Source organism: Aulonocara sp. 'chitande type north' Nkhata Bay, linkage group LG23, assembly GCF_057382095.1.
Source record: "Aulonocara sp. 'chitande type north' Nkhata Bay isolate Kocher_YH1m ecotype deep benthic linkage group LG23, A_spYH_male_GT1.1, whole genome shotgun sequence".
Taxonomy (NCBI): Eukaryota; Metazoa; Chordata; class Actinopteri; order Cichliformes; family Cichlidae; genus Aulonocara; species Aulonocara sp. 'chitande type north' Nkhata Bay.
The window spans coordinates 25352810-25364111 of record NC_141365.1 but is presented as its reverse complement, the minus strand read 5'-3'; the positions used below and the strand labels follow the sequence as shown (position 1 = coordinate 25364111).

The window sequence follows — 11302 nt, the reverse complement described above, 5'->3', positions numbered from 1 at the left end:
GGCTTTTTCTACAGATTAAGAAAGCAGTGTTAAGCCTTTTGCTGCACTCATTAGGGACTTCCAATTTAAAAGGAAAGGTTGGGGCTTTTAAATTTGGGGTAATACCCAACTGTTTTTAAAGGGGGACCTATTATGATTTTCTATTTTCTATAACACATACAATGTTATAAGCAGAGGTGGAAAGAGTACTCAAAATTTGTACTCAAGTACAAGTACTGTTACACTGGTTAAATTGTACTCAATTACAAGTAAAAGTACTGGTGTTAAAAAAATACTTGAGTAAAAGTACAAAGTACTGTTCTCAAAAACTACTCAGAGTATTAATTACTTTTTAACAGACTGATGTTTTATTCTGTTGTCAATAGCAGGCATTCAACTCGATTCACCAGTATAAATATTTATGTTCAAAGCACATTTTTCAGATGAACAAGGTATAGAAAGGTAACTTGTTTTGTAAATAAATGTAGATATAAAAGGAGGAATTTTGTTTGTTAAAACAATGACAAAAATGTTTCTGAACATGCGTAGAACCATTTAAACTTTTCCCCATACACTGAACAACAGGCAGGTAAGTGTCTTAAAGTCTTAGCATTTCTTTCACACTTTACTTTCTGAACCTTTTGTTCAGTTTCAGCAAGAGCTGGTTTTCTAAATTAACAGAGGCAATCCGACTTCGTTTGGCAGTGAAGAGTAGACCAGCACAGCTAAAAAGTCGTTCACACGCAGCAGAAGCAGGCAGAGCTGTGTTCAGTTTAAGAGAGAGGTTTTTGATGGCTGAGAAGGAGTGCAGCAGCTCCATGGTGTCTGTGGCACAAGCAAGATAACCATCAAGCTCAACTGCACTTTGCAGCCTTCTGGAGATTGGTCTGGAGAAGAATTCATCTTCATCAGATGACTCTCTTTGCTGATCCTCACTCTCATGCTCTGTCGTTTCAAGATGTTGTTTGATGTATGTCAAGGCTGTAATTGCAAGTAGATAACACAATTTTGTTATTTAAATTTCAGTGATTATTCCTGAACACAAATTTAAAATCGGCAAATTCTCAAAAAGGATTGTTTAGTATTCAGGACAGACCATCAATAACTTACAATGTATTAGGTGAAATACTCACTTAAGCATGTGTTCAAATGTAAAAATACACAAAAATGGGATCACATGAATCCTTACCAGCCTCTGTTACATCTGCTCTGTCAGTCCAGGAAGTCTTGAACTTGGGTAAGAGGACTGCAGCTGCAGCCAACTCTGGATCCTCCATCATCGCTCCAAAACGCTTTTGAAGGCCATTTTGCAGGGCTCTGATGAGTGGCACGCATGTCTTGCTTGATGTCTCCAGCCTGCTAAGTTTGGACAGTAGTTGTTGGATTACTGGCAGGAGCCATCCCATAAAGGAAGTGGACTCAGACTGAAGGATGTTTGAAGCTTTCACCAGTGGCTTCATGGTGGTACAGTACTCCCTTAGGAATGCAACTTCTGCAGGACTCAACCTGTAAGACACAACAACAAAACCCACCATGACTATAATAGGGATCTTCTGATTTAATATTAAGAGTCTGCTCACGTTTTTAACCATCCATTAAGGAAAATTCACAAAATTTGAAACCATATTGGTAGGTGTCCAATTTTACTCACATTTTCACCTTGAACTCCTCACAAATGCTCCTGATGGCATCTTCCCCCTTCTCATCAATGATGCGTATTATCCTTTCAATGGCAAGGTAGGTTGAATTCCATCGTGTTGCATTGGGACGAATGATCTGTAGCTCACACTTGTCCTCTACCACTTCATTAGCCAAATGAGATCGGCCAGTTTTGTTCCAAATGGCCTGGCATTTTGCAAAGGTTGCACGGGAGAGCCTCTTGTAGGTTTCATTCATGCTCTCTGCTAGGGCAGCATCAGTTGTTGCCACAAGGTTTAGCAGGTGACATGCACATCGCTGATGAGGCGGAAGTTGATACTCCAAACCAGAGTCTTCATCAAGAATTGCACTTGCCTCATGGTAGTCCCTATGGTCAGTCAGGTCAATAGTTTCTGGGTCTGCTTCATCTTCATCTTCATCTGCATCATTTTGTGCCCCAAACATGTGGAAGGCCTTGACAAAGTTGGATCCACTATCAGTTGTGGTTCTTACAACTTTGCCTCTAATCTTGTATTGGCAATGGATATCATCAAGCGCACCAGCAAGCATGTCAAATGTGTGAGACCCTCTCAATCTTTTGCATGCTAGTGCTGCAGATCTTCTTTCCAGGGACGCTTCCTCTATCCAATGGCATGTGACTCCAAGGTAACTTTTCTGATGAGCTGACCAACAATCAGTAGTGGTAGCAACAAATTTGACTTTATCCAATTCTGCAACCAAAGTCATCTTCATGTGATCAGCAGCTTCACAGATTCTGGCACGGACAGTGGGTCTGGAGATGACTTTGGCTTGAGGTTGTAATGTGGTAACCAATTCTTTGAAAGATGGCTGTTCTACCACTGCAAATGGCTGTAGACCCTCACATATGAAATTGATGACAAGCTTGTCAACAGTTGCTTGTGGAACATGTTTGTTTGCAGCTCTCAACATCAGGTCTGGTAACTTGGCTTGTGTATTTGCTGAGAGCTTGTTTGGTGTGGCTGTGGTCTTTCGCTGTCGAGATGTTGATGCCACAGTGATATTGTACTGCTCAGTCTTCAATGGATGTTTCCTCTGTAGAGATAAATATTATCATACGTCAGGTTCATACATTACTTCATAACATCACTGTGATTAACACTAAAAGAAAACACATTTTTAAAACATTATTCAACTAGACTTGAGCTAATCTTTGATTGTTGAGCATAGTAAGAGTGGTGAATTGGTCAAATTTTGCAGATATATTGCTGTATTTATTCACAAGTGTAAACCAATTTTGAACGATCATTGCAAAAAACGTGAATTTCTGTATACATTCTAAGTTCTGTAATATGTATACTATCTGTAAAAAGAGTATCGACCAATGTATCAGTATCTAAATTTTTAACTCCTTTTTATCAGTATCACCCTAAAGTTTTCAGTATTAGTCAGGTCCTAAAAATACTAAGAGAGCAAAATATGTGTATCTAGCAAATCTAATTTAAGAAAAGGGATCACATACACAAAAATGCTGCCCATACAGCTAACAAATAAAACCAATCCACATTATGTTCTTTAAAAAAAGATATCATATTGGGAAACATATAACCCTACTGATTAAGAGCCATGTCACTATGATAGACCTATATCAGGCCAATGATACTGATCAACTGATCCATCAATCGGGCTCTGGTACATGTCAGCTGAGAGCTGGAAGATTAATTTGAGATGCAGCTCAGCACTGTGTTCAAGTTTGTTTGTTTTTTTGTTTGTTTGTTTTTTTAAATAGGCCAGCTGATTGTAGGCCTGTGAGTTTTAAATGACTACAAGTTTAATTTATTGTAATGACGGTGGTTATCCAAATAATAAGCTAAAACATTCCTACGAATTGTAGCTCAATTATGCATGCACATGCACACACGCACATTAGCTAGCTCCGTCTTATTTTAATATCAGGCTAACCAATGGCGGTGACAATATCTTAGCCAAACTAGTAACCTTAACACACATGAAAAATAAGAAAGCAATATCATACACGTATAGTTGTAAAACCTCTTACCTCAATGTGTTTTTTTAGATTAGATGCTGAAGTCTTGTAAGCTGAAATGACTGTAGAGGTCAAACAAAGTTTGCACTGCATCTGGACGCTGTCTCCTTTTCTTCCTCTGTACACGAAAAATTCCTCCAGGTATGGCCACGGGCACGCGTCCTCCGTCTTTTCTACGTCGTTTTCATGGTTGACAGTGTTGTCCTCTGTCTCCATTTTGGCTTCTTTGTCTCCAAATCTTTCGTCTATAAAGTAGTTTATACTCCACCATTTAGCACCTCCAGACACCTGTGCCTGCTGCTGCAGCGGAGTTTATTCTTTGCTTACGTCTTAAATTGGCGCGGTTGCGATTGCACGGCCTTATTGGCTGCAAAAATGCAGACGAAAGGTTTGAATATTAATTCAAATTGTGGGCGTACTCAGTAGTGACTTTTGATTTTATAAGTAGCAAAGTAGATTACATGGTGTAAGTTGTACTCAAGTATGAGTAAAATTACACACTTGAAAAATTACTCGTAAAAGTACAAGTACCCAAAAAATGTACTTAATTACAGTAACGTGAGTATTTGTAATTCGTTACTTCCACCCCTGGTTATAAGTGTGCATCAGGTCATTATATGTACAACTAAATCCCAAAAGCAAAAGCTCAAGCTTCAAACTGCACTAAACACTCGGTTTCAGGTATTTTTTCTACTCTTGGCTCTGCATGAGGTGATTGAGAGGGGATTTCTCCAATGTGGTCATCTCAGGCGCAGAAGCCCCACCCTCTGTTTATGAGGGGCAGCCAATCGTAAGAAAGCTGGCTTAGAAGTTGTGTTTTAATATTCTTTTGTTTTTGAATTAATCCTGTTTACATTACCATCATCCATTGTAATGTGCTGTACGGTTAAACTGACTTAAGAGACATCAAAGAACTAAAACAGCTTATTTCAGACTGAAGGGCGAATTGAGGGCTGATTTTTTATATTCTGCATTTAGCCACTTATTAATTACACATTAGATTAAGTTTAGTTTAGTTAAGGTGCAAGTAAAGTGCGACAACACTAGGGAGTAAGATAAGCAGTCTGGCTATTCCCCTCTGACCTCTGACATCAAGAAGGCATTTTTACCCAAAAAACAAGCGCTCACTGGATCTTTTCTCCAAGGTTTACAAAGTTAGTGATCTTTCTTCCCCATTCTGATGCTGACTTTGAACTTCAACAGGTTGTCTTGACCATGTCTATATGCCTAAATGCATTGAGTTACTGTCATGTGATTGGCTGATTAGAAACTTGCATTCAGCAGTTGAACTACCATAGATATGCAGGAAACACCACAACCCTGATCTCGTGGTACGATAATCCCGTGGGGAGCATTTTGTTGGCATGGCTTGGGTCCTTTTCAGTTATCAGCCTCAACATTTCTGATTTGAAATGCTGGATGAACTGATCTCTCTGAGGCTGACGATACAAAAGTGCATTTGACTCGGAGCTTCACTGAATGGTTTGATGAGGATAAAAACGATGTGACCAAAAACAGGACTTTTGTCCATGAAGTTTGGGATTCATACCAAATATATGTGACAGTTTCCTTTTTTACATACTTTTTATTGTATGAATTTTCAGGTGCAAAAAAATATTTGTAAAATCGACTGTAATGTGTCAACAAAATGAACAAGAATTTGAACCTTGACCTTATCAAGTGTTGCCATTTCTGTACTCGAAAGAACTTGTAATGCCACCAAATTTACCCAAATTGACATACTATTTAACATTTTAACTTATTGCAGTGGCTCCTCCTAAGTGAAATAAGGCTTCACCATCAAAATAAGCCACACCAAGGTTATAACCTCAATTTTTCATGGTAGGAAGCCCTCTGCTACTAAACTATAAACTTATATCCAGGCGTCTTTGCTCTTGTGTTGTCTGTGAACACACTTTGATGTACACCTGCTGTGTAGTATATGATAACATTAACCAGGTGTGGTAGTGCCTGATGTTTCCTTGCTGCATGACATACATCAAATTCTTCGTGATGGCTCTGAAACCCAGCGAGACACACTAGAGAAGCCGTCAGAAGACAGGCCAGATCCCACTAAGCAGATCATATATCCCCTTCTTAAATCTCAAACGCCAAGCAGCGACTCTAAATGAAGGCTATCATCAGAGCCCATGGCGGGCTGCGACACAAAAAGTCATCGTTCCATCTATCAGAAGCGAAAGCTGCTAATGATGATGTTTTTCTTCAAGTGCACAAACATCAAGTCCGGTGAGATTTATGTGTGTGTGCTTGACAGAAATGTCTTCTTGCATTACACTTTTGCAGCAGGAAGATGTAATAATTTCCCTTGAAAACTGGGGCTAGACGCACGCTTCCTAATGATGGAATCTTTTGATGTTTAAATTAGGATATCACACGCGAGGAGCTATCCTCCCAGGGCCGCACCTTCTTATGACAAGATTAGCAGCAAAGCAAAGCCATTACTGTGGTTTATTTCTGCCCCAGCCAACTCCCAGACACAGGCACAGAGGTAGGCAGCCATCCAGAGAGAGATGGATCCTGGAGAAGCGCGGGGGGGGGGGGGGGGGGGGGGGGGGGTAGTCAAAAAAAGGGAAACAAGAAACAGCAAGGCAGAACCCAGAAAAGAATAAAAAGAGGGAAAAACTAATGGGGCGCACACTCTTTATAGATCCTTTTATTTATAGATCATCTGTGATGCACACAAACCTCCACTTCATATCTCTGTCAGCCCGTCACGATGTCAGCCGTGTCAGCCGTGTCAGCTTTTACACATTTCCCTGTCTTTGCTGTCAACACGCTGTACGATAAAAATTAATAAAGCTGTAGTGCTGACAAGTGCTGATGGACTGCTAGCAACATCTACTTACTTGGATGATTGTCCCATGAGAACTCGGATAGCCAGTGTTGGACAGGAAGGCTGAAAGATGACTGCAAGTGATCAATTTTTATTCCTAAGAAAGGTATAAAAACACTCACTGAGGACTGCAGAATGACTAAAAAAATTGTCCAACTATTTGCAGTGAACGTGTAGCCATGTTCGATGGGGACCGGCCGCAGTCAGTTGCAGACTTGAAAGTGATCTTGATACATCTCTCTTCATTTATAAATTTATTAACAATTGAACTGGGAAGCGATTGCTTCCCACCAGGCGACCTGTGGAATCACCTTACGATTGAAGGTGCTTATCGCAACTACTTGCAATTGGTCTCTGACAAACAAAAATCTTCAGTGGACAAACCACCCAACCTAGTGACACGGAAGTTACTGAAGTCTTTTATTGTGGTGTGACTGAATCATTAGCTATCAAACTATCCAGCATAGATAAACAAGTTGATAGCAACCTAAGGTTCATTCATGGTCAAAATGATTTGGATCCTTTTGTATGAATGAATCTAATCAGGGAAGACTGAACATACCACATCATACAATATCTGAGTTTTTCCTCTGGTTTGCATTGCTTCTCTTGTGCTGCGTCCGGTTTGATTCATCTGGACTGCTTTGGTGTGAGTTATCCAGTTTTGGAGAGATCACCCTTCTTTTCTACAGTTTAACCAAATGGCACATGACTTGTGTTGCACAAAACACTACATGTATGTATTTATAAACCTCAAAAGCTATGTCTTTTTCCAGAAGTCAACATTACTCCTCAGCCAAAGCGAACTCCAGTGATGTTTATGTCCCGTAATGCTGTCACAAGCATGACCGTCTCATCGTGCGCACTTCTGTAGGGTGATATGGAAAATAGTTCCTACACAAAACTCCTCAAAACAAGCTTCGTCAGTATTTAAAAAATCCAGGTCATTTCTGGAAAGAAATGTTGCTCCCGAGTTTTTCAAAAGTGTTTCTTGGTACCCAGAACACCACAGGGTAAGTGATGTTTGTTTTCATTATAATTAAGGAGGCAGACAATTATACTCAAACAAACTCGATGAATAAATTGCACTGGAAGCCAGAAAAAACAACATGTATGATAATGGCTTGAAATGCCCCTTAAAAAGATTGTTTCTTTATATAGCACTTTAATACAAGGCACACTGACCGTTTCACAGAGCTTTAGTCTACACATACACACCTTTTAAACAGGTGACAGCAACATTTAGAGCTACAACTAGAAAATGGAAGATGTTACCTTTCAAATGAAGTCTCTATTTGACAACTAGTGAAAAAATGGAAAAAAAGAGGTGGAGGTTAACACAACCCAACTCCCACTCCTAACACATGATTCGTTGATGGTGATATAGTGGATGTTGCAAGGTTAAGCTCATTTTATCGACTACAAACACATCAGTGGAAGCATTGGAGGAAAATGTATTGCCCAGGGACAGGTTTATCGAGTCACAGACCCGGTGTACATCCTGAAATTCAGTTGTACCTAATAAGAGGCCTTCTGTCCAAACACTAAAGCAGTCAAACACCCTGGGCTTCCGTTATAAGAGTAGCATCGGGAGCATTCAGGGTGATATATGCAATGATTATCTCCTAGTTCTAAAAATCATTTAATAGATCGATTAGTACAGACCTTCCCAAAGTGTGGGGCCCGCCCCCTGGGGGTGGGTGGGTGGGCACAGAGCCATGGCAGGGGGGGCGCGGTATGAAAAGGAAAAAAACAAAAAGCTTGGACACTGCTAGCATGGGGCACCCACAGAAACGCAAAGCAGGAGATGAAGCATCGCTGAATACGTTTCCAAACCAACTTCATTCTAAGCCAAAGACTAGAAAATATGGTGAAGCATATCTGCCCTTTGGTTTCACCTGCACAAGTGCCGAGGTAGGTCTCCCCTGCAGAATTGGTTTTCCCTTCGTCGGGAGCAGCGCTGGGCTGTTTAAATCACGGACAAATAGTATCCCACATTCTTCATTTTTAGTTCACAAACACTTGTTATAAGAGAGGCATTTTTTGAAAAATGTATTGATAGCAATGTTGAACTTTATTACACAGGAAAAAAACAACTACAGTGGGGCAAAAAAGTATTTAGTCAGCCACCGATTGTGCAAGTTCCCCCACCTAAAATGATGACAGAGGTCAGTAATTTGCACCAGAGGTACACTTCAACTGTGAGAGACAGAATGTGAAAAAAAAAAATCCATGAATCCACATGGTAGGATTTGTAAAGAATTTATTCGGAAATCAGGGTGGAAAATAAGTATTTGGTCAATAACAAAAATACAACTCATTACTTTGTAACATAACCTTTGTTGGCAATAACAGAGGTCAAACGTTTACTATAGGTCTTTACCAGGTTTGCACACACAGTAGCTGGTATTTTGGCCCATTCCTCCATGCAGATCTTCTCGAGAGCAGTGATGTTTTGGGGCTGTCGCCGAGCAACACGGACTTTCAACTCCCGCCACAGATTTTCTATGGGGCTGAGGTCTGGAGACTGGCTAGGCCACTCCAGGACTTTCAAATGCTTCTTACGGAGCCACTCCTTTGTTGCCCGGGCGGTGTGTTTTGGATCATTGTCATGTTGGAAGACCCAGCCTCGTTTCATCTTCAAAGTTCTCACTGATGGAAGGAGGTTTTGGCTCAAAATCTCACGATACATGGCCCCATTCATTCTGTCCTAAACACGGATCAGTCGTCCTGTCCCCTTGGCAGAAAAACAGCCCCATAGCATGATGTTTCCACCCCCATGCTTCACAGTAGGTATGGTGTTCTTGAGATGCAACTCTGTATTCTTCTTCCTCCAAACACGACGAGTTGAGTTTATACCAAAAAGTTCTACTTTGGTTTCATCTGACCACATGACATTCTCCCAATCCTCTGCTGTATCATCCATGTGCTCTCTGGCAAACTTCAGACGGGCCTGGACATGCACTGGCTTCAGTAGCGGAACACGTCTGGCACTGCGGGATTTGATTCCCTGCCGTTGTAGTGTGTTACTGATGGTGACCTTTGTTACTTTGGTCCCAGCTCTCTGCAGGTCATTCACCAGGTCCCCCCGTGTGGTTCTGGGATCTTTGCTCACCGTTCTCATGATCATTTTGACCCCACGGGATGAGATCTTGCGTGGAGCCCCAGATCGTGGGAGATTATCAGTGGTCTTGTATGTCTTCCATTTTCTGATGATTGCTCCCACAGTTGATTTTTTCACACCAAGCTGCTTGCCTATTGTAGATTCACTCTTCCCAGTCTGGTGCAGGTCTACAATACTTTCCTGGTGTCCTTCGAAAGTTCTTTGGTCTTGGCCATGGCAGAGTTTGGAGTCTGACTGTTTGTGGCTGTGGACAGGTGTCTTTTATACAGATGATGAGTTCAAACAGGTGCCATTCATACAGGTAACGAGTGGGGGACAGAAAAGCTTCTTACAGAAGACGTTACAGGTCTGTGAGAGCCAGAGATTTTCCTTGTTTGAGGTGACCAAATACTTATTTTCCACCCTGATTTACGAATAAATTCTTTACAAATCCTACCATGTGGATTCATGGATTTTTTTTCACATTCTGTCTCTCACAGTTGAAGTGTACCTCTGGTGCAAATTACTGACCTCTGTCATCATTTTAGGTGGGGGAACTTGCACAATCGGTGGCTGACTAAAATAATCACACCGTGATGCCTCTGCCTTTGTAAATGGAGGGACAGTAACTGCATGTAAAACCTGCAGACAGATTAACAGTATTTTGTCTGCCATTCTGCAATTCATCTCATGTAAACAATAACGTGGCGCACAGCGTGACGTGAAAAAAGGCACATACCTTTGACGTTGCGTGACTAACTCTGTATTCCTCATCCACACGTAAATGCAAAAAAGGAGTTTAAAAAATCTCAGTTTTCGGCGATTCAAAACGCCTTTTACGTGTGGACGAAACAGCTGCGTTTTCAAAAATACCTGTGTAGGCGCGGACATAGCGTAAAAGAGTTAGTAGTTTATTTTCTTACTACCTGTAATTTATTGCAGATTACTTGTATTTCCTTAATTGTTTACTAAATGTTTGAGGTGTGAAATAAACCGCAACGGAGCAAAATATGGGTGTGTGTGGTTGGAGGATGTGTTTGGGGGGGGGGGGGGGGGGGGGGGGGGCATTTTTCTTGTAAAACAAAGGGGGGCCCAGCAAAAAAAGTTTGGGAACCACTGGATTAGTCCAAGGATCTTGGAAAGAAACCTCTTTAAATTTCTTCAGCTCTCATCAAAGACGCTTCTTCAGAAAACAAAAGATGAAGCGTCCCAGGTATTTAATCCCCAGTGGGGGTTGTCCCCTTTGGAGGATCTTGACCCACTATTAATCACGTGCATCATCACATGAACCAAGGTGTGACAAAAGCGTGAGTGATTATTACCAGAGGCTTTGGGTGAAACCTCTGTGAAGCCTTGCCTTACCTTATTATATGACCTATAGAGGTCACCTGACACAGGTTGTGGGTGGAGGTTGAGGCACCTGGTAAAGGACCTCCAGAGTGCATTGTAGGTGGCTCACAGTTGATGTCGTAAGCCCCACCAGTGGGTTTAAATACCAGAGGGAGTTTTCACCTATTAATTTTAGATCTAAAGAAGCTTCTCACATAAGAGCTGAAAAGTCTTAAAAACACTAAAAGACCTCTAGTTCTTTCCAAGCTTCCAACCTAAGGACGACCATGACCCGGATGACTCAGAACCTCAACACACAATGTGTGGATTAGATGATAGAATTACTGCCTCTCAATACAAGCGTCTTGTTTGT

At 41.2% G+C, this 11302-nt stretch overlaps 1 protein-coding gene across 1 annotated transcript in view; it reads right to left on the bottom strand.

Annotated features, from left to right (window-relative positions):
- Nucleotides 1–219: 219 nt before the first annotated feature.
- Nucleotides 220–11302, bottom strand: part of LOC147301883 (uncharacterized) — a 246650-nt gene continuing 235567 nt past the window's right edge. Inside the window, exons 2-3 of the mRNA XM_086284079.1 lie at nucleotides 1169–1485; nucleotides 220–960 (exon numbers count right to left, since the gene is read on the bottom strand). Coding sequence (XP_086140205.1) covers nucleotides 605–960; nucleotides 1169–1485 — 673 coding nt within the window. The 3' untranslated portion in view covers nucleotides 220–604. The remainder of the gene's footprint in view (nucleotides 961–1168; nucleotides 1486–11302) is intronic.